A 24,476-nucleotide genomic window follows, 5' to 3' on the forward strand; every position below is an offset into this window, starting at 1 on the left:
ATATATGTATAATTATTATAAAAAAAATATATGTAGTTATTATATGTACATATGGAGAGAGCAATATGTATAGTGAAAGTTTATATGCGACCTTCATTTATACATACAAATCTATTAATACGCGTAATATAAATATTCTGATAAGAAAAGATAATATTTATGACGTTTGGACTTTTAAAAATTGTCAAATCATTATAAAACAAATCAAAATCAAAGTTAATATTGAAATACACGACATTCTTCAGATAAAAATATTGTTTATAATCATAAATTACATTGTTCATATATATATTAATTCTTTTATTAATTTGATTATATTAAAAGAAGAGTAAAACATATACTAAATTGAGAATTAAATTAATTTTATAAAATTTATTGTTAAATTTCTTTTTATTATTATTGGTCACATTCATGTGTATATATCTACGAAGTTATTGTTGAAGTGGTAACATGTGGAGATCTATATAGCAGATAACGTGAAAAGAATTACAAATAAATATACAAGAGTTATATATATACATTATACACAGAAGTTAGAAACGGGAAAGGATTGTTTGGGAACAAGAGTGGTTTGAGAAAGGATGGGATTTTAATTGAAGCTAACCTATGTGAAGGCATAGAAACCTAAATACTTAAACAACGAAATCAAAATACTGACGAAAAACATTTTAAAATAAAATGAAATACGTTGAGTACAGTAAAAGTACATTATTTATAAATAATAATTGAAAATAATTTTTAATTTTTAAATAAAATATTTTATTAAGGAAAAATCGTAAATTCAATACAAGTCCTCAGTCCCTAAAATTGTAGCTATGACATAGTTTGATGCCTCACAAGTTCTTGAATATAGACTATTGCGTCAAGAGTGAAAACTTTCAAATCTAGTTGATTTTGAAACAAACATTAATGTATATATAAATATAGAGATCTCACATCTATCCCGAGGTTTGCAGTTTAGGATGCATCATCATTCATTTATTCATCATATAAACCGATTTCCAGCCAATTTTCTCGGTTTCAAGTTTTATAGAAAGTTTAATATTGATATATTTGGAAAAATTAAAAAAATGTGAAATATATGTTCATTTTTGTTTATATATATATTCAAATCTTTAGATTAAACATAAAGGAGCCAAAGAAAAACCAATGAAATGTACAGTTCGTCGATGTTTAGTTTCAAATATTCAAATTAGATATTTAGCATATTATAATAGTAAATGATATTATTTGATGTTATTAATTATATTATTGAATATTTGATATTAAAAAAAATAGAAATATTATTCTATATTTTAAGAAAGTGAATTAGTTTTAAATTGAATTTTGTAAATTCATCGAAGCTTGTAAAAGGGATTTGCAAACCAAAGATGCGGAACCAAAAATATTTAATTGTAAAGATAAACACATCAATCGCTATCTGCTATATGCACACTAATTCGACTTTGCACAGAAATGGATATGTGATGACAGAGAAAGATCAATAAAAGAGTAAGATCAAAATCATCTAAATTTTTAGATGAATAAATAATGATAAAATATATATAGTTATGTTTTCCCTCATTCGATTTCTTATACAAAAGCTACCTTTTTCCTTAGCCGTTTTTAACAAATTACCATAACTAAATACATAACTATACAAAACTAAAAATGGACTTAATAATACAAAAGCATTTAAAGAAAAAGTATACAACTATATATGTAAAATGATTCAGGATCAGGAAAAATTTAGATAGACTCAACAAATAGTAAATATAAAATATATGAAAATAATTTATATAAATAAGGAAATTAAAACTTAACATTGACTAGATTAATATTCTAATAATTTTAGTATTTAAAAAATTTATTAATTACAATTAAAATGATAAACAAGCTAGCGGATGTCGACTTAATGAAAAAAAAAAATAATAATAAATATAAAATCCAAAACTTACTATATAAGAGCATATATATATCTTCTATTGTATAAGCATTAAAAATTTTTAAAACCCCATGACAACCCTAAAAATATGAATTTATACATTAAGACTGAAAAGTTTTCGGAAATTCTCATTTAAAATTCGCGCGCTGTATATTTTTCGATATTTTAAGTTTATGTAGTTTGGCAGCACTGTCCTTAATTACTATGCCAAAAATGAGCGCGATCTGTCAGACAGTTCGTTTACGGCAGCTGTTGAAACCAGTTCACCTCAGTAGTGCGTTGCGAAATGTCTTCGACGGTCGTACGACCGTCCTGAAAGGCTTTGTACCACTCATAAACTTGAGTTTTCGATAAAACTGATTCCCCATAAGCCTTTTGTAGCATTCGCAACGATTCTGCACACGAAATTTCGTTCGAAACACAAAATTTGATGCAAACTCTTTGTTCAATATTTTTTTCCATTGTTTTTTTCGCAACGCCCTACTGAGGTGAACTGGTTTCAACAGCTGCCGTAAACGAACTGTCTGACAGATCGCGCTCATTTTTGGCATAGTAATTAACGAAAGTGCTGCCAAACTACATAAACTTAAAATATCGAAAAATATACAGCGCGCGAATTTTAAATGAGAATTTCCGAAAACTTTTCGGTCTTAATGTAAATATATATGTAAATAATAATTGAACTCAACAGATTTAAATCTCTTTATCTCATTCATTATTTATTAAAGATAAGCTGTTTTACGGAAAAAAAGAATTTCTAATTATTTTTCATTACTCACAAGATACTTGAAACTTAGTTTTAGTCATATTCAGATAGATATTAATCATCTATAATATACGTTACGTTAAAATAATCAATCAAAAACAGTTGTGTATACTTTTCAAATTAAAACATACATATAACACTATCTCCAAATCTGTAGCAATTTGATAAAATATAATATGCATTTTATGTACATATTATATTTATTTTAAATAAGTACAAAAGTTAAACTGATAGCATCAGCAGGAAATGATTGCAACCACATTCCTGTGCAACCGAATGAACTTCAAATCAATCTGAATGTTCAAATTTCATATTAATTTCAGTAATTACACAATAGTTTTCTTTATTACGTCGACCACAACTAAGGTCGCTAGGCATGTGATAAATGCAATTATATACACTTAAAACATTTAATTAATTGACTATATCATTAATTGAAACCTAATTTATGGAAGCTTAACTTACCATACTCCTTTCCTTGTTGTCATAGTACGGATTCCAACCTATACTCATTACCATTTTATAAACCTCTCCGTTATCTACGTTAGCCCAACCATAATAAATGCCGTTCTGACAACTTGTAGGCAAAGATTTTACAACTTCGAGGGGATAATTTGCTAAAAATAAATTACATTTAATTTTATTTTAAATGATAAAATGGTAAAAATATAATGTAATCGTTACCTGTGGGTATTCCCAACTCTTTCGAACCACGTCCAAAGCCACGTATTATTCTACCGCATGCAAAAAATGGCAACGCACAAAGTAGCATCTTCATGTATAATAAAAGTGGTTTGCACACTGTGCACGTTAATTATACAAAACCAACTGTTATATACACCATGTAAATATGCTTGTGTATAAAATTTCAATTTAATTGATTTGTGTGACTGAACTTATGTCAGCAAACAGATGTTTTGCCTTGCGTTGAGAGTTCCCTTGCAACTTAAAAAAATAGTATTTACTTTTGTTTAACTAAAAATGTAGCAAAATTATAGCATATTATAACTTATAATTAGAATAAGTATTTTAAGAGTGAAATTAACATTATTTATAACAATAAAAAATAATTTCACTAGTTTTTCATGACATACTATTATTATTAATAATACATACAAAATATTTTTATGAGTGCATAATTGTGCTATAAAAATTCGAGTAAAGTAAATATTTTTATCAATATTATTAATATCAATATTTATAATATAATATAGCAATAATCGATATCGGAATCGATATTAGATTAATACATTTATGGCCATCGAAATCAAAAGAAATTTACAAATATCTATCTATTATCGCCTACTTTAAATATTCTATTCTATTAATTAGTTGAATTTTCCTTTAAGGGGTATTCAAGATGTCTGTGCATCGTTGCATGTGCAAATTTATTTGATTTTACAAAAACAATTCGTTTTCTTATAATTCTGCACTTGATTTGCAAGACAATATTCAAGACCATATTTTCAACACCAATTACCTCTTGCATATTTGATTTTCAGACTCTATTGTGAATGATATTACTTTTTTTACTGTTCGCTGGGCAATACTTCAGCGAAACCGTTAAGTTTGTTTTGATTTTATTTTGTAATTTAATGATTTTGTGCAATTGTTTTTTATTTACTTTACGTGCATCAATGTCAGACAATGTCAATGTATTCTGTTTTTCACTTGTTCTTTGCATTTGTTGAAATTATGCATATCAAATCTGAGTTATGTTTTACAAGCAAATAAATACGTAAACAAAAATCAGCTGTTCTAAATATTTTCAAGACTAATATGCACAAAGTGTGTTCACGATTATTTGAGTTTGCAATGATGCACATACATGCTGAATACCCGTATAATGTTTCATTTGTTGATAATTTACCTTTTAAAGCAATACTTTTTTAAACAACGCTGCGTAATTTCCTGTACTCTCGCTGTCGCACCAGTTAAACTCGTAATTAAGTGCAATGAATTTGATTTGTTTGTGTTGAGTTGTTTTTAATGTTTTGTTGCAGATCATTGAGTTAAAATTTTTTTTTGTTTTTCTTGTGGTTTTATATCTCTAAATGCGTTGAAATTAAATTAAATTATTTTATGAGTCATTTTATATTAAATTCCAAAATTTTATTGCTATAATTGTTCAAATGTCAAATTCATTGGTCAGCAGCAGCAGCAGCAGTGGACATGGTAGGGAGAATATGTACATTTATGAACTGCCACCATCGCAGCGACAACTTCTGTGCGACCATTTGGATGAGTTAAATGTTTGGAACCAACTCGCCACAGCCGTAAGTCTTAAAACGGCTGAAATGCAGGTAAATAAATATATAAATTAAGAGCAATATAGTTGGTTTTTTCTGTAATTATATTTTATATTTATAGAGCATACGTCGTCAACAAACACTGGGAAATTCCCCTATTGATGAATTTCTCAAAATTTGGGGGGGACAATATAATCATACAGTAACTGAACTCTTCGTTATCTTAAAGAGGTATGACGAGTTAAATATGTATGTATGTATATATATACTCACAAAACACATAAAGTAATTTCTTAAGAAATTATTCAAATACACATAAGTATATAGACAATATACTTATAAAAGAGGAATATCTAGTTTAATTAAAATTTTGTAAAACAAATTCCTCTGAATATTGTAATAATTGTTTGAAGCTCTGTTATTATTGTTAAAACATATTGGTCGTTATAAAATACAATACATTTGTCAGATCCACAGTACGATTTGGGGTGAAACCCAAAAATACATTTCAATATTTTTTACATAAAAAGAAAATTTAAACTTTTATTATTAATATATTAATATAATATTTAATATATTAATATATTATTGTTATTTAATTATTAATATATTATTAATATAATATTAATTTTATATCAAACATACACAGTCATAAATTAAGTACTTTATTCACTTAAATTGAATGTGTAGATTTCGTAGAAATTAGAATTTAAGATGAATAAGACCTGAGAATTATATTTACTGTATATATGTGTACAGTAAACTCTCAATAATTCTGAAATTGAATCATCCAAACATCGCAGTAGTTCGGACAAATTTTCTTTGTAATCTCTATAATCCGGGTAAAGCAAGAAAATAGTACCTCAATAATCTGAACACAAATTTTTCAGACTTCTTTCTTATTTCCTATTTATTTTATACGTTTAAACATTTTTATACATCAATATTATATACATTTTTACAAATTTTTTCCCACATTAGTCATTATTATATCCGCTTTATATATATATTTTTTGGTCAGGTTTAAGTTTCGCTAAAATGATATATAGATAGCGAGATGAAATTGTTCGAGGCGACTTGGGTCTCAGACCATCAAATGCCGATTACCTCTATCAACACACACTCAAAACATCATTAAGAAATTGAAGCTGATAGCATTGTATATTTTTTTTAAATAGAATTTATACAATATACTAAATTAGATGCTATGACGTGTGTAGCAATATATATATTTATTATACATATATATTTAAATAAAGTATTATAATCAATTTTAGGTTTTTTGGAGCAATTTAATCTAAATAAAATAAACGTTATAGCAAATAATTAAATTTTGGAAATATTAGTGAATTCTTAGCAGAAAAGTTTTTTAGTATAAAAAGTAACACGAAGTTTTTAATATAATATTAATGATTGTTTGATAGACTACTACAGACTGTAGTTACTTAAATGTATATAAAAATATTAAATGAATCGATTTTTTTCTCTTTACTGTATCATTGTATTTTGTATTTTGGTTTTTTATTATTATTAATATGTATAAAACTCTCATAATTTGTATTTATAAATGTTTGAATTTTTTAGACAAAAGCTTTTTCAAGCTATGCGTTTACTAAAGGATTTTGTGGAGCGAAAATATCATATACTGATACCTAACAGCCAACCTGTTTTAAGCGTGCTTATGGCACAAGATAGAACAAATTCAAATGATCATTCCAAAAAGATTCTCAACTGCAGTAGTTCCTCAGGTGTAAGCAACTCGAATAACTTAGAAACAAGTGATAACAATAATAGCACATCTGCCTACTCAACTTCAAATGGACATCTCGAGCAACAAGAGCAACAACAATCAAATTATTTAAGCGAGCGTAATGTTAAGGAGTATGCCAGTTCCATACTAGAGATCAACTATCATGAACTTACGGAAGCCACAAATAATTGGAGCGAACAATTCATTCTGGGTAAAGGCGGTTTTGGTACTGTATTTCGCGGTTATTGGAAACACACAGATGTTGCTATAAAATTAATACATTACCGAGGTTCCAATGAACGTGAAAATGTTAAAGTGCAAATTCAACAGAGTCTCAATGAATTAAAATATTTAAATTCGTGTCGTCATGATAATGTTTTGCCATTGTATGGCTATAGCATAAAAGGCGAAAAACCTTGTTTAGTATATCAACTTATGAAAGGGGGTTCATTGGAACAACGCTTAAATTCGAAAAAGATTACACCACTCAATTGGCAGCAACGCATTAATATATGTTTGGGTACTGCAAGGTGAGTGAATATTTTACTCTTTCCTTAACCTATTATTAAACCGTTTTTATTTTTAGAGGTATCAATTATTTACATACATTCCGGGATAAGCCACTCATACATGGAGATATAAAACCAGCGAATGTACTGCTCGATCAGTGCTTACATCCAAAAATTGGTGATTTTGGTTTGGCACGTGAAGGACCAAATGCTATTAATTCAGCCGTTGAAGTAACAAAAGTTTTTGGTACCAAACCTTATTTACCACCGGAATTCTTACATTCTAAAAAACTCAGCACTCAAGTAGACACGTACAGTTTTGGTGTAGTGCTGCTTGAAGCATTTACTGGGCTACGTGCTTATGATAAAAACCGTGCCAATGTTTTACTTACGGAACACATCCGTAGATTGTTTGCCAATGCCGAACACCAAGTCGAGAATCTGATAGATAAAAATGTGCCAGCCCTACCAGGTGAACTAGAGATATGTAAACGCACTATATTATTAGGTCTTGATTGTATAGCGGAAAGCCCACATTATCGACCAGAAATGGAACAAGTGCTCAAAACGATTGATAGCTACTATAATTTCAGTGTTTTGAATATGTAAAATTAGTCATTTTTTTATATCAAATATTAATCGTAAATCATAAAGAATTTAACTTTTTTTTTTAATCATATGTTATTTAAATTTGACAATGAGGTAATAAATTATAACACAAAATTTAGATTTAAGAAATATATCCAAAAATAGTGTAAAATTTAGAAATAGTCTTGGAAAGTACCTGCTACAAATCTGTTACACTTAGCATATTTAAGAAAAATTTAAATTTCTGGAAGCATAAAATTAACTCCTATGTATATTTCTTAACCTTTATTCATTATCAATATCAATCAAGCGAAATGAATTTGAAACGATCGAAATTTCTAACTAAAATACAATATTTGCGAAAAATTTCAAAAGAAAAGGTACGTCGACAAAATGTCGCTCGGTTCGCTGTAGAGTTAAACGATGTTTTACATGAAAAACATGGAATCATTCAAATAAGCGATCTAGATCAGTGTAGAATAACTAGTACTCACCAAATTGATCCCGACAAGGATGTGGTAGAAGAAGAGAAGCCCATAGATATTGATGGAAACGGACTAATACAGCTTAACAATGTTTGTTTTCATTTGAAATGTACACCACAAAAGCCACCACATAAAGAGGAAGGGCCTACGATATCGTAAGTCTAATTTTTTTTCCATGTACAAACTTACTCAGATACTCAGAAACTCCTAAAAAGATGTGTAAATATATCATATATATATGATATAATATGTACATTGTGTACTTGATTTGAAATACCATGGAATGGAAAGTTTATATAAAATGTAGTAGTTGATATAATAGATAATAGTTTTGGATATAATAGTTTTATCACTAAGTTAAGATTTACAGTTCATAGAATATTTTTTTTTTTTTTGGAAATGTAATAGATTATTGAAGCTGTTATAGAAAATATTGCGATATTCTATGGGTCGGTATGTTGTTACACTATTACGTTTTAAGTTGTTATCTATAGACAAATATACCACTTTTTGCAGAATACTATTGGAGTTAAGTAGGATATCAAAAATATAGCTGGCAAAAACAAATTGGAATATCTCTCAAATTAATAAAGTAACTAAAGTGTCTACACTACTATAGCACAGACAACTTATATATAAAGACACAAAGCTACCTATAAAATCGCTAACAATTTTAAAAATTGAAAAAAAAACAGAAAAGTTAGTACACCTTTTTACTTAAATATATGTGTTCTTTGAATTATAGTTTTTGTGTGAATGGTGATAAAGTTTATAGGTTAAACGGCATATATTTTAGATTGCGATAGACATCTATGTATATGTAAGTTGAGAAAGTTGTAATAATTCTTCGTTAACTTATGTTGGACTGTAGTGCCAAATAAGAAAAAGAAGAACTTATCTTTTGGAAGTCACACTTATCTGAATTGTACCAAATTTTGAACGCTTAAAGTGCATATTTTCCCATTTTAATCATTGAGATAATAAAATACAAAAATAAAGAAAAGATGAGATGTATGGAAAAGATTGATTTGTTACAATAAGCATTATATATAGAACCCACATTATAAATCAATAATGTGATTATATCGAGTATCATTATTATTATTATTATTAAATAATAGGCTATGAATGCACCTCGACCTAAAAGATCTATTGCGCGCCTAAGAGCCCAATTAAAACAATTCTATACTATTTATAAATCTCGTAATTGCTGTGGGCTTAATTTTACCTATTTAATTTGGAACTAAGATCCCGCTTCCAAGGAAATCAATTCTACGTCTTGCAACCGCTGGGCAGTTGCATAGAATAAGTACAGATGTTTCCTTCTCCTCATGACAGAGTCGAGAGGACTCAGTTTCTACCGCACCTAAACTCTTCATGTGGCAATTGAGCCTTCAGTGTCCTGTAAGAAGTTCAATAAATATTTTAATATCGTTCCTGCCAAGGTTAAGGATAGCGTCAGGATCCTTATGTTGTCAGGATCTCCAGTCTTCAAGTAGATTTTGTTCTCCCTTTCACATAATAAGTTATTTGTGAAGATATTTGTTACCCCGCAGAAAGGATCTGGACTAATAAAAGGAGTACATGCACCCTTCTCTGCTAGGAAGTCTGCTATTTCATTGCCCTCATACCATTAATGTATTGGTACCCACATGAGAGTAACATAATTCGTTGATGCTAAGGTATCGAGTATTGCCATAAGTAGTATTTTTATATATTTACATATATTTTTAATTCAAACATTTTGTTTTACAATATTAATAACCATAATAATACTATTCTTGGAGAAAGAATAGTAAATTTTCTCCAAAAGTCTCTAACAACCTTGGTTACGTGTATTACCACCAATATCTTAATGTTTTAAACTTCTTATTATAGTCATTTTATATCCAGCATTTGAAAAATTATAACAATATATTGTTAATTGCTAAGTTATCAAATAGTTTAAAACTTATCGAGAAATATCAAATATTTTTCTTTCATGAAAAAGCACAGTACTCTTCCACAGTACTAATAGAACTACCAAAGAAATATTTAGGAAATATATTACAATAATATTATTGTACTATTGTTATTCATAATATTATTTAATATGTTATTCTTAATAAGTAGTGAGATAGTTTCTACTTTTATAAATGGACAACATACATAGTAAGAAAAGAACATAAGTATTTTTAGTAATCCTATAGTCAGATTCTACAGCATACATATAGTCGTACAAAATAACTACATTCTAATATTATTAAGAAGATAAGTAAATATTTACGTTTGGTCCATTAGTTTATGTTTCTAAAAGTTGCATTCTTCACTCAGTCCTTAATATACATAAGTTAATATAAAATATTAACATGCATTTCATGTATATGTTAAGTGAATATTGAAATCAATAATTTATATTGATTTAATTTAGTTTTTCTTCTCTTTTAGGAGTGTTAAAGCCAGTATATGTGTATCGAATTCGCGATATCATGTAATAAGCAGAGCTGCAAAACAAATAGGTTATAAAGTAGTTAGAGAAGATAAACTTTGGAATGTAATTTGGATGGATTCTGTACCAGGCGTAGAAGTTTATAAAAGCATGAAACGCTTCCAACAAATCAATCATTTTCCGGGTATGATGGAAATTTGTCGTAAAGATTTACTATCACGCAATTTAAATCGCATGTTGAAACTTTTTCCTACTGATTATAAGATATTTCCAAAAAGTTGGATTTTTCCAGCAGAGTAATATATAACACCAATATGTCATGATTAAAATTATTAAAATCATTTCAATACTTACAGTTATGGGGAAGCCATGAACTTTGCTTTAAGTCATAAACCGCGAACCTTTATTATAAAGCCAGATTGTGGTGCTCAAGGACGCGGCATTTGGCTAACAAATGATTTAAAAAATGTAAATCCAATAGAACGTATGATTTGCCAAACATATATAACCAGGGTAAGTAGTATGAACATATATTCATAACTTGTTAAATTCGTTTAAAATAAAAGTATAACATGTTCGTAGCCACTCCTAATTGATGGTTATAAATTTGACTTACGCATATATACATTAATTACATCGGTAGATCCATTGCGTATATTTGTCTATAATGAAGGTTTAGCGAGGTTTGCTACAAATAAATATGTGGAACCATGTGCTGATAACAGCACCGATCTCTTCATGCATCTCACAAATTATTCGGTCAACAGACGTAGTACACAGTATGAGCTTTGTGATGATGATGATTGCGGTAGCAAACGTAACTTCAGTGCAATAAACAGTTGGTTATTGCGTAACAATCACAGCGTCGAAATTTTCTGGAATAATATAGATGATATTATTATAAAGACGGTGCTTACTGCTTGGCCGATGTTAAAACATAATTATCACGCCTGCTTTCCGTCTCACGATAAGATTCAAGGATGTTTTGAAATACTCGGGTTTGATGTGTTAGTTGACTCCAAATTGAAACCGTTCATTTTGGAAGTAAACTCCTCACCAAGCTTCCATACGCATGAAGAAGTCGACAAGCAAGTAAAAAGAGCTTTAATTCGTGATACATTAACACTCATTGGCACTGTATTGGCGGATAAGAAAAAAATTATACGTGAGGATAGAAAACGAGTAAAGCAGCGATTATTGAAAAAAAGGCATGAGAAGTTAGTAATGAGATACATAAAATTAATTTAACTCCTATAAACTTGTAGTATTTTTCATTTATTTATTAAAATTATAGTGAAACTGCAAGAGGTGCTACTGCTTTAGTTGAAAAAAAACCTCCAGAGAATACGGGCTGTCCATTAAGCATGTTAGCGCAGCAAATAGCTTGGGAAGAGAGTCATTTGGGAAATTTTCGTCGTATTATGCCACCACAAGACACCGATAGAGTAAATTATTACTGTAAATTTTATGCATTGGAAAACCAGTCTTCTATTTATGCTGAAACTATGGCGAGTAAAAAACGCGAAGAAGATGCTAAAAAACTACGCCATAAACTAGAGGAGAAACGTCAAAAAGAATTAGACAAATTAAGTAACATGGAGCGCATGAAAATGAAAAGAGAGGATCGACGTAGAAAAACAGTGATGCTATCTCGTACGGCAAAAGAAAGACAACGCTTGAATCGGTTCAAAATAGAAGCTCAATGGAAACCAGGATTCATATCCGATGCAGAGGAACGATTACGCGACACTTGGATGAGTATGCGTACGGAAATGTTAAGAACCATGAAAATTGTCCCATATGTAAGTTATAATATTCATTTAAAAATATTGCAGAGACATAATGGAACAAAATTTTAAATTTATAATATAAATTATAGAATTTACTAGATGTCTCATTTTAGGTATATTGTGTTTTATACAAGTCTGGAAATCTTACGCGCACCGATATATTGAATTATCCTGACCTTTACAAATCTCTAGAACATGGCATTGATGTATTATCTGACCCGCAGTATATGTTGGATTAAGTAATATCGATAGTTATATTTAGTTGAAATTTCAAAAATACATAAAATTAAACGTATTTTAATTTAATGTTTATTTTAGTATTGCTCGAAACATATTATTTTTATTTATGATTCCAATAGCGGATAAATTACAATCGAAATTGTTACCTTTCAAAATTGATCAAATAATATTAATATTATACGCCCAGAATAAAAAATTTTTATCACAACAAAAAAGGTATAGAAAGGATAAATTTCAAAGAATTTTTAAAAAATATACAAATTCAAAAGTATTCAAGTACCAACATAAAAATATATTTTTCTACATATCATGTATAAAAAATATACGGAATTTATCATTTGAAAACGCACGTATAAAATTATATATCTTGCGAACTGTTTACTCATTAGGTTCCTTGTAGCTTTTAAGGTTCCTTTTAAGTTAAAATTACTACTTCGTGGAGGAGTTTCGAGCTGATTGGATATGGAGTTAAATACCATATCTACGTCATATATAGAAGCATAGTTTTATTGCACTCAATAGGGCATATACTTTAGAGGCTGTGAAATAAACTTTGATAAGTTTACAATATGCTTTATATAATAATAACGAATGATTTCTTTCACTGAAAGTATATCATTATATATATAAATATATATTGCTAAGTATATATGTGTGTTTTTGGCATGTGACACTTGCATTTTATTTTGATGATTATATAAAATTAGTATCATAGTTAAAATGAAAATGATTACATTGCCTAACCAATGGATATATATATATATATACATCCGAAATAGACACATTTTTTAAAATTATTCTAGGAAATACTCAGAATGTGGATTGAAAGAAATAGTAAAACTGAGTACCAAATTGTTTTGCTTTAAATATAAATAGCTTACTAAATAGAAACGCTTAGTAAATAGCGACAGAGTATTCACGAACCCAACATAATGTAAATTCTGCAATGTATATTGTGGCATAGATTACTAAACTTGCAGCTTACAAGCGTCGATGGTAATATATACATGAGACATTAAACTTAAAATTAAAAATGTAGATATTATTTCGATTACATACTACATGATTTAATAAGTTAAATATCTGAACACAAAAATCATCAACGACATTTACTGAAGTAATTAAATTAGCTATTGGAGTTTTTATTACTATTTTGTTGATACACCCTTCACACAAAAAGTTAATGTTGCCAACCAATTATTAGCTTATAAAATTTCAATTTAGAATAATTCAGTTGTGCAAAATATTATATCAAACTATACACTTAAATGAATTTTGTACAAACAACGAAATTTCTACAGTACATAGGACAACATCGTTGTTGTTGCAAATGTTTTCAGTTTCAAAAAATAGTGCCAAATGCTCATATTGAATTTTCCTTACTGATAAGGCTAATTCGTCGCTGGATGGATATGCCTACAAGTAACTGTTTGTCAAACGGCCACTGAATCCAGGAAAGGGGCATTATATGATGTGACATTTGGTCTAGAGATTTGAAAGACACGTTCTTTTTTAAAATGTCGAGTGTATAATATTTTATTTAAAATTTTTTGCGTGATCATAATATACGGTTCTAGCAATACATCCAGTTATATCTTTGTTGTTCTAGATATTTTTCGGCCCATGTATATATAATATAAGGTCTGTTCCACGAGCTACTCGTAGTAACTTTGAGTAACACTGTGTATACACAAGTGCGTTCCACCAGCAAATTTTCGTGTAAATTTTACTTATGTTTTACTAAGAGTATCGTGGAACAGACCTATTATGTGAGTTCATCATAAAGATCATGCGATTTGTGACCACTAGTTTGGTATTACGCAAAGGAACGTTTTTTATGCTAACGTTCCTTAAACTACGAAGAAGATCCATTAAGTTATCGCCGAGCTTAGCGTTAACAAACAAAAATTGTTTCAAAAGCATCCAGTACTGTGATATGTCCCGTAGATATCAAATTGATTTCGTATTTCGCACCTAATGGCAAGAACGAAATAATGTATTGAAATAAAAGTTTGATCGAATTCTCTACTTTAACTTACAGAATTATAAAATGGATAACTCAGTAAGAGCAGGAATCATAGGTAAGATACTTCATAAACACATATTAAATCTATTGCAAATACATACCCACATGCTTGGGGCCAACTTTGAGCAAAATAAAACTTTTAACGGCGTATAATTTTTTATTAGTTTTCTCTGTTATAGAGGCGATAGCAAAGGGTTCCGTTTTCGTTGACGTTAACAATTGATCATGTTAATGCTTAATGCAGATCATGTCTCTATTTGAACCTGGTTACTCTGTACGGGTTAGTTTCTTTAAAACTTATTAAAGATACTGTTACCTGTTGAGAAAACAAAATTTTTAACGTAATAAATCTATAAATGAATTTTAAATCATACTTATCTTAATGATGATATACGAGTATAATCATTTCTATAATATATAATGAATTTTTTCATTTTATTGTATGTATTCTTTTTGATAAAGTAATAGTATTTTTTGAACGCAGAAAAAACATATTGACATTTTCCAAATCGTTACACAGCTTTCAGCAACAAACCAATCTACAATTTTCCACAGCGTCAACATAGTTGTGGTGCACTAGATTGGAAAACCATTGACTTAATACAACTGATCAATAAGTTGTATGTTTCAAATCAAAGACTCATAATTCTAATACATTAGAATATGTTTTAAAATGAAGTTTTGAAATTCTTTGTAAATTTCATGCTTTTCCATATATATACAACTAATTATTTGAAATGCACATTGACTTCAATTATTAATTATTAAGTATTAACAATTTATATTTGAAATTTATTTAATGTTTTATTTAATTATAAATAACTTATAGTTTATATTCTATATGATTTATTATAATTACTTTTTTTCTTGATAACATTTAAAAAGAAGTCCATTTAATATTTTTTTATTTGTTTCACGCTTAAATAATTTGCTTTTAAATTTTAATTTTTTGTAGATTTTACAATTCGACTTTTATTTTTTTTTATTCTTTTTATTTCTTATATTTAAAACGTTTGTCATACACAAAAAAATTATAATTAAAACAAAATACATATAAAATACAATAATTAAAAAATTCGTAACGCACGCTATGCAACATTTGTTTCAATAATGTAATCTTTTAAGCAAATAAAATTGTATATACTTTAAGTTTAGAATTTATAATATAAATACAAACTAGATTGTTTCCTGCAAATTGCAAAATTTGTTTTTTTTTCATTCGTCACTTCATTTTACTTTATACAAATTTGTGAATAAAATATATATTATTTACTTAGCAATAAATTTAAATAAAAATTAATAATTGTTCACACAACAAAAAATTATAAATAAAAGAAATTATTACAATATACACTATGACAAAATTGCGCCTGAACATTTTAGGTTTGTTGACTGGATTGATTTTAAACAGAGCTCAGGAGGAGCATATTCGTTTTTTAAAATCTTTCAAATTTTTCAAGGTATGCAGCAAATAAAAATATAAAATATATAAAATGTTATAAAATATCTGTACAAATGATATTGATCGATCGTGGATCGATTGATTGATAAAGTTAAAACTTTCAAGGAGACAACCTTAATTTTATTTAAATTAGTAGTATACTCTGTCCACCTTAATGGCTGCAACCTTTGTTACTATTAACATATTTTTTCTTGCTTAACTTGATCTAACTCCTGCACTATTGCTCACTTCTAATATATTAGATCTCTCATTTAATTTATTTACTAATATAACGTGTGTTTAAAACCTTACCATTATTAGTTGAGTTTATTTATTTTTACAATATTTTTCTCGTTCTAGGTGCCGTGCCGTTCTCCACGTTGCTGTACAATCGTTGTTTTCAGATTTTATTCTTGTCTATTACTACATTTGCGGGGTTTTCTTCACTCGTTTTTGTTTTAGGTTTACATTACTATTCATTATCGCTTTGCCAGCATAATATTATTCTCAACATTTGAACTTAACCATTGGTATATGCTTGGAAGACAGACACTTGTCACAGCACCACTCCGCATACACTTCCTTTGTTAGCAGTTGAAAAGCGGCTTCCGTTAAACCAACACACGTTCTGTAAAGAAATGGAGTTATAAGTGCCAGATTGTTACTAAATATACTGCCGCATACAAAACTTACCTATGAAAAAAGAAATTACAACCAGATTCACAGAATACTGCCTCGTCATTATCATTCACTTCTTTGTGGCACATACCACAGGGATAAATTGGTGGCGCATTTGGATTTTGCGGATTAAACACCATTGGCTGTCCAGGCGGATACATTTTTCCTGCGCTCATAGTCATAGGTTTCGGACCACCACCCATAGGACTGCCCATTGGACCCATAGGTCCTCCCATTGGACCGCCCATGTTACCCATTGGTCCACCCATAGGACCTCCAGGCCCCAGAGGACTGCCGCTGAACATATTTGGTGGTCCACCCATAGGATTGTGGTGTGGATGTGGGTGTTGTGGATGACCATGCGGGAGTGAATGCGGATGAGGAGGGCCATTCATGTTACCTGGTCCAGGACCAGGTCCACCTGGACCTGGCACTCCACCCATATGTCCCATATGTGGACTACTGCCGTGACCTCCCATAATGTGATGTGGTGGATGATTAGGTCCTCCTGGTCCCATATGACCCATTCCAACTGGGCCGTGCATATGTGAGTTTGGTCCGCCCATCATGTGTGGTGGTGGACCGCCAGGATGATGATGAGGATGATTTGGATGGTTCATTAATTGCGGGTGTTGTGGACCAAGATGCGGTGGCGGTTGTGGTGGCAACATTTGATTAGGACCACCACTCATACTACCTGGTCCAGGGCCAGGTACTGGTCCATGACCGGGTGGTCCAATACTGCCCGGTGCGCCTTGTTGCATTAGTCCACCAAGGCCGCTGCCATGCGCATGTGCTTGTTGTTGCATAGGAACATTCGGGTTCATTTGTTGTTGCATTGGTCCACCCATTGGACCTGTAGGTCCGATAGGTCCATTATTACTGCTATTTCCACCTAAGCCCATATTATTTGTACCTCCTAATGGACTAGCACCAAGATTGCCCATTGGGCCGCAATTATTGTTGCCCATGCTAGGCGATTGCAATGGACTGGGACCACTACCTGTGTTAATTATTCCGGGACTAGGACCAGGTCCACTCCCACTCATTACATGGTGGGGTGACATAGCAGGAGGCGCACCACCCGGAGCTGGCGAGGACGTAGGCACTGATGTTGAAGCAGTTGGTGTTGCTGCCGCTGCTGCTGACGACGACGATGGTGGCATAGGTCCATTTGTCATTGATGAGCCTACTAGTCGTGCTACTGGCGAGTTAAGATGAGTCTGATTACTGTTAGAATTGTTATTGTTATTGCTTAAATTTGTTGAACCAGGCGCTGGAGATGTACCACCACCACCAACTCCAGAATTTAACGCACTAATACTTTGTTGTTGAGGACCTCCTGGACCAGGACCAGGCCCAGGGCCACCTGGTAAATGACTGTGATTTGTAGGCCCGTTACCTAACGGACTGTGCATAGGTGGAGGTCCCATCTGGCCATTATTCATATGCGGAGGTGGTTGTGGTTGTGATTGTTGCGGTTGATGTGGTAGAGGCCCTAAAGGACTGCCCATTGCGCTGCCCATAGGTGAACCCATTGGCAGTGAATTCATTGGTGATCCTTGACCAGGTCCACCAGGAGCCATACCTGGACCACCTGCATTTCCCATTGGAGAGCCCATTGTACGCGGTCCATTTGGTCCATGGCCACCCATTGGTGACAAACCACCCATACCCAACTGATGCGGAGATATACTTGGACCGCCCATGCCACCCATTGGACTCATTCCTCCCATTGCTGCCATGGCGCCCATCGGACTACCCATCGGACCACCGGTTCTTCCATGATTCAAATGTGGTGGTAAGCCAACACCTGGACCCATTGGATGTCCACCTGGACCGCCGATTGGACTGTTCATACCCATAGGGCTCATTCCACGCATAGAAGGGGGGCCACCCAAATGATGCGGATGCGGTGGGCCACCAGGATGATGAGGATGCATATGCGGGTGCATGTGTGGAGGTGGACCATGCGGACCTCCCATGCCAACATGTGGTCCCATGCCACCAGGACCTGGACCAAAATGTCCGCTCATATGACCCATAGACATTGAACTTGACATAGTGGGCGGACTATCATCAAAAGGATTCGATGCAACAATTGTATCACCGTAGCCACCCATCGGAGGTGGGGGTAACAAGTCCTGCGGTGTAGGTGGTGCTTGTGACTGCATGGAATTCGCAGCGGCAGCTGCTGCAGCTGCAGCCGCCGCTGCTGCTGCCGCTGAATTTGCATTCGATGTTTTCCGTCGTTTTTTTGGATTGCTCGGTGCAGATATTATATCTGTAGGCGGTGGTGGTTTAAAATCAGGGCATAAAGCTCCAGCTGGACCCGGCATACGATATGGAACCATACCGAGATTATGGGCCATATTTGAGGTGTTTTTCTTCCGAATGGTGGCAGCTTTTTTTACTTCCGTGGCAAAAAAAAATATCTATAGACAGCAGCAGCTACAACTTATATTATGTAGGGTAATAGCGCTGCAGGAGTGGTTATTAGGAAGATGATACAAAGTATGTTATTTTTATGAGGATTGCGAACAGCCGGAAAATGTTGTCAATTTAATAGTTATATGTAATCTCTTTCGTTATTGCTGGCACAAATGGGCATTAAATGCTACGGCGTGTGGTTATTGATTTAGTTTGCAATATGCAAAATGAGTATATTCATTAATTTAAAGCAACAATTATTCTGTTGTTGCAACGATGAAAATGATGATGGAAACAGTGATGAGTGACGTTGATTTGCTGCAGATACGTTGAGCAGTTGCTCTGAAGAACATTAATCCTGAAAGGCAAAAGTATGTTTATTCTGTGCACAAATGAAAATAAAAAAAATTATTCAAGTTTTTTTATTTATTTTTGTGATATCGTTCGTCTTAAAGAGACCATATTAAAAAAAAAACTTGATAAATTTATCATTAAAACTTACCTTAACATTTTAGTTGTAATAATGAATAAATTCAAAAACCCAAATTAGCTGAAGATGGCAAAAATTTGACAAAACAAATTCTTGCCAAGCACCAGTTGGTGCAATGGCACATTACTGAGAGATTTTTAATGTATATTTATTCCAATTACCGCTTGCACGCGACAAAAACAACAAAAAATTAACACTTCGCTTGGTGTTTAATTCCTTTCTTTATTCCTTTTGTGTGCACTTATTTTTTTATTTCTTTTTGAATGTGCAGTTGTTTATATAAATATATTAAACACTCGATGTAAACCACAATTTTCTTAATTGAAAATACAATTTTTATTCGCACATTTTTAATTTCATTTAGTAAATAGCATTTTTGTTTTATATTTTAGTGACCGCCGCGGCCTGCAATTTGGTTGCTAAATCGCCGTCGTCAAAAATCCACATTTGATAAATGCAATATTCACTTTTTAGCGGTCGATTACTATGAAAACAACTTAATCAATACACATTAATACATAATAATTAACACATAACAAACAGTATTATTGTTAAATTTCTACTATATTTATATAAATTAAGTAAAAATAATTTAATTTTTACAATAATTTTTCTTCTACTAATTCTTGTACACAACACACCATAACGCCATAATTGTCATAATTTAATATTGATATTGACCACCAGGCGTAGATTGGGCGCATCAATCGTCATATGCAAAATTTCATTGACATAAGACAGGGTTGTTGTACCTGAGGAATTGTGTATTCAAATAAATTTTATTTATTAATATATATTTCTGAACATATTACACAAATGTAATCATATATTTATAATTTTTGAAATGCTTCATTTTATCATACTGCTTATATGAACATTTTGCAACAATACTGAGGTAAAAGCAATTATTTTAAAATGCACTATTACTTTATTATTACTTCATAAAATTTTTACAAAATTGAAAACATTTAAAGCAGGGCTGTCCAGACCAGATGTGATCGCGGGCCAATACAAATCACTGTACAGATTGGAGGGCCTCAGAAACAAATACTTACGCTCATAGTTGTTTTGGACAAAAATAAAAATACGGTTATAATGTTAAATTAAGTTTTATTAAATAATTAATTTAAATTCTTTTATTTGGTATACCATAAAAATAAAATAATATGGTTTTACTAGTACACCAAATAAAAAATTGTGTAATTGTGGTAGATCAAAATATGTTGCGGGTCACATAAACATTAGCCAAGGGTCGCATGCGGCCTTCGGGTCATACTCTGAGCAGCCCTGATTTAGAGAATCATTTTCAATAACCGTAATTTTTTCTTTTAGAGCAAAATATACAAAAACAATTTACGAGAGAAAACATGTGAAGCACCAACAATGCTCTTAAAATCTTCAGTTAGGTTTTATTCGCAATAAATTTTACATCTTAGGTTTTAGTGCAGCTTAATTCAAAAATCAGTCTCATAATAGATTGTTCACTGGAAATATATTGCAAAATTCCAGTCATCCGTTAAAATAATATAATCATTTCATTTACTAATAAATTCAAATACAAATATAAATTTAATTAATTTAAATATATTAAGTAAAAATGCTTCTAATACTAATATTTACTTTTTTTTAAATTAATTAATTTTTAGTTTTTAAAAATTGTATATATCATTTTGTACACAACACAGCAGGAAAAACACATGTCAAAAAAAAAACATTTAACATATTTTAAAAGTGATGCCAATTTATTTCAACCAGACTTAATGCTGTTTTTTTACAACACTGTAGAAAAAATTACGGCTAATAGTGTTTTAATGTAATTATTGAAAATTATAAGTTTTAAGTTGTCATAGTCGCTGTAAAACATCGTAGTAATTTATGAGAAAGGATATATTCGAACTAGTTTCAAAGCAGAATAGGGTTTTATAAAATATTTTTTTTTTCAAATGAAATGTATGTGAAATGCAATAATAACTAGTAATAAATTAAACTTGTATTAAAAACGAATAATAAAAATAAAACTATGTTTTTAGATTCTATCTATATTTTCAATTAATTTGTCTAAAGTGCCTCCATTGTAATATCACTCGAACTTAAAGATTTCGAGTTCCAAAAATAATTTAAATGGATTAATAATAACTTAAATAAATCATTTTTCATGATTTTTTAACTTTTAAACTTTTCCTAAACTTTCTAACTTTTTGTCTCAGCATAAAAATACCGAACCGATTTAATGTATGTTAAAAAACTATACAAATTCTTGTTGCATTAAAAATATTAGAGCTATTTGTTTCTAAGTGTAGATTATGATTATTAAAGGATAGCATAGCTATATATGAACCAAATGAGTAAACACGTAACTGCATACAGCACGTGTGATCGAAGAAATATAAAAATTTTCATAAAATCTTTATAAATGACAATACAAATAATATGACATTCTGCATCACAACCAATTATTAATATGAACCTAAACTATAAAACTACTGCACGATAACTTACTTAACATCTACTCTTAAAAATTAGACTAAGATTTGTATGTATATTTGATGTTTAGACGGTGAAATAAACTTAAAAAGAAATGCAATAAAAATTCTACCCACCTCTAGAAAAAAATCAATAAACTATAGGTAAGCATTCAACTTTTAACAGCTGTTATCAATACAAGATGCATTATTTTATTCTTCACGGCAGAAAGAAACTGTCGTTTTCTACAAGATGCAAAATAAACGATTTAAGTTGTTGACCACAGTCATTTCGTAGCATGACTCGTAGAATGAGTTGCGCGAAGGACATACATTGGTATGGTTTTATTCCTATAAAATGTGTAGGAAAGATTGCGAATTATACATATAAGCTATATCTTGCAAACTTTTTCTAACATTTTGAAGATGATTGATCAAAAAGTACGGAAAATGTAAGACACTGCATTCCATTGAACCCCAATTAAAATATATAACTTTTGTTTTTATTAACTTTTTTTTAGCAACTGTATGTCTGATCGAGAAAAAAAGATCATATTGTAAAAATGTTTCTATTGTATGGAAAGTGTGGTCAATTAGGATCAAATACTAGTGATTGTTCATTTTATAATGTTATAATAATGATCATTTTATATTACTATCACTTAAATTGAAATAACAAGTGCTATATGTTTCAAATTTTTAAGAAATTTAGCACAATTTGAGTGCATTACTTATTACATAAAAATTTAGAAATGAAAACAACAAATTAATTCAATAAATTAATTAAAATGTCTGTTGTTGTTTCTTCAATACTGTTCGAAACCTTTTAACTCGAAATTAGTTCCTTTTCGTCATATGACGCGTCATATCGGACTTTAAAAATAGCATTTGGAAATACATTAAGGTTTATATAAAGAAAATCATGTGTAATCTTACTTTACGAGATAATAATGGGATGTACTGGACAAGGTACAACATTTAATACCTAAAAAAATAGAAGTTAAAATGGATTGGACATATAATAAATTCGCATTTGCTGTAAGAGAGGCCACCGAATAAGATTTCTATAAGCAAATTAATAAGAAACGGAAGCAGAGAAGATGACAGAAGATAAATGGCTAACGAAGAAAAGATAACTGGAAAGAAAAATACCAAAACTCTGTCAAAATGAGTGTCTATCGTGGTACAGATTTAGGTTACTCATTGGTTGTTAGATTAGGGAGAACAAGTGTTTATTATTCATACGTCATTAGGGTAATAGGGAAAATATAAATGTTAGAAGTTTATTTATATACACACAGCAATTTTATTATTACAGTGGTTATTAAAGCATTAATGGATACTAAAGCATTATAAATCCTTCATATTTAAAAAAATGTGAATGGTAAAACATTTCTGAATGTTGATCATATGTTGATAAAAATATAAATCAAGGTAAAGTTTAAATAATTTATAAATATTGATACTGTTGAATTTAAGATTAACTCGAGTACTCCTTAAGCTAAATTGAATAAATAATATTAAGTGAAATATTAACGGCCAATTAAAATAATTAACTCCATTAAAAAGTATATCTATAACGCACTTGAATATTCAAATTTTACCCAAAAGCAAGAGCCTTCAAAATATTTTGTATTTTAATATCTCACATTAAGAAGTTTTGAAATTAAAACCTTCATAAAACTCAACAATTTGATAGGTATCCAATTTCATTTAAAATAGTCAATAAATAAACTTAACGGAAAGATGTGAGTTAGATCTACTTAAGTGTTTTAATCAAGGGTATATCTGTTTCACTCTTTATTATTAATTATTTTAACATATTTCTATAATATGACTTTACAAAAAGATTGGGTAACTGTTTGGTCCTAATAGAGTTGAGGTTATTGACATTTTTTTGGTTTTGTTGATAATTAGTTGATACATTTAGTTTTTTTTTATAGCATTGTTTGGTTTCTTATAATTACTATGCAATGCTTTTCACTTTTCATTCTGTAAATCAGGACTGCCTCATGCCGTCCACGGCTAATATTTGTGCGGCCCGCGATATTTTTCTTTGTTATATTTTAGTAATTTATAATTTTATTTTTATGGTATGCCAAATAAATGAATTAAAATGTTTTAAATAATTTATTAGTCCTCACTTTCATTTACTTAATTTGCAAAGGCTTTAGTATATATTTTTTTGTACAACTAGTTCAAAAAACTATCGTAAGTCAT

At 30.4% G+C, this 24,476-nt stretch overlaps 4 protein-coding genes across 4 annotated transcripts; 2 read left to right on the forward strand and 2 right to left on the reverse strand.

The window, feature by feature from the left end:
• Positions 1–3,146: 3,146 nt before the first annotated feature.
• Positions 3,147–3,704, reverse strand: LOC119680993 (putative riboflavin kinase). Its single transcript, XM_038094044.1, has 2 exons — positions 3,375–3,704; positions 3,147–3,307 (listed from the first exon to the last, which is right to left on the reverse strand). The coding sequence occupies exons 1-2, from the start codon at positions 3,466–3,468 to the stop codon at positions 3,147–3,149; spliced, it is 255 nt and encodes an 84-aa protein (XP_037949972.1). The 5' UTR covers positions 3,469–3,704.
• Positions 3,705–4,572: 868 nt separating this feature from the next.
• LOC119680991 (serine/threonine-protein kinase pelle-like) lies at positions 4,573–7,859 on the forward strand. The gene is made up of 4 exons (XM_038094043.1): positions 4,573–4,993; positions 5,061–5,170; positions 6,524–7,219; positions 7,276–7,859. Exons 1-4 carry the CDS (start codon positions 4,823–4,825, stop codon positions 7,805–7,807), a joined length of 1,509 nt encoding a protein of 502 aa, XP_037949971.1. The 5' UTR covers positions 4,573–4,822; the 3' UTR covers positions 7,808–7,859.
• A 55-nt stretch (positions 7,860–7,914) lies between these two features.
• Positions 7,915–12,790, forward strand: LOC119673832 (tubulin polyglutamylase TTLL13). Its single transcript, XM_038084907.1, has 6 exons — positions 7,915–8,426; positions 10,699–10,995; positions 11,056–11,212; positions 11,282–11,916; positions 11,994–12,501; positions 12,603–12,790. Exons 1-6 carry the CDS (start codon positions 8,101–8,103, stop codon positions 12,726–12,728), a joined length of 2,049 nt encoding a protein of 682 aa, XP_037940835.1. The 5' UTR covers positions 7,915–8,100; the 3' UTR covers positions 12,729–12,790.
• A 3,892-nt stretch (positions 12,791–16,682) lies between these two features.
• LOC119673831 (protein pygopus-like) lies at positions 16,683–20,108 on the reverse strand. Its single transcript, XM_038084906.1, has 3 exons — positions 19,807–20,108; positions 16,890–19,662; positions 16,683–16,824 (listed from the first exon to the last, which is right to left on the reverse strand). The coding sequence occupies exons 2-3, from the start codon at positions 19,244–19,246 to the stop codon at positions 16,704–16,706; spliced, it is 2,478 nt and encodes an 825-aa protein (XP_037940834.1). The 5' UTR covers positions 19,247–19,662; positions 19,807–20,108; the 3' UTR covers positions 16,683–16,703.
• Positions 20,109–24,476: the final 4,368 nt, after the last annotated feature.

This window comes from Teleopsis dalmanni, chromosome 2 (genome assembly GCF_002237135.1).
Source record: "Teleopsis dalmanni isolate 2A chromosome 2, ASM223713v2, whole genome shotgun sequence".
In the NCBI taxonomy this organism is placed as follows: domain Eukaryota; kingdom Metazoa; phylum Arthropoda; class Insecta; order Diptera; family Diopsidae; genus Teleopsis; species Teleopsis dalmanni.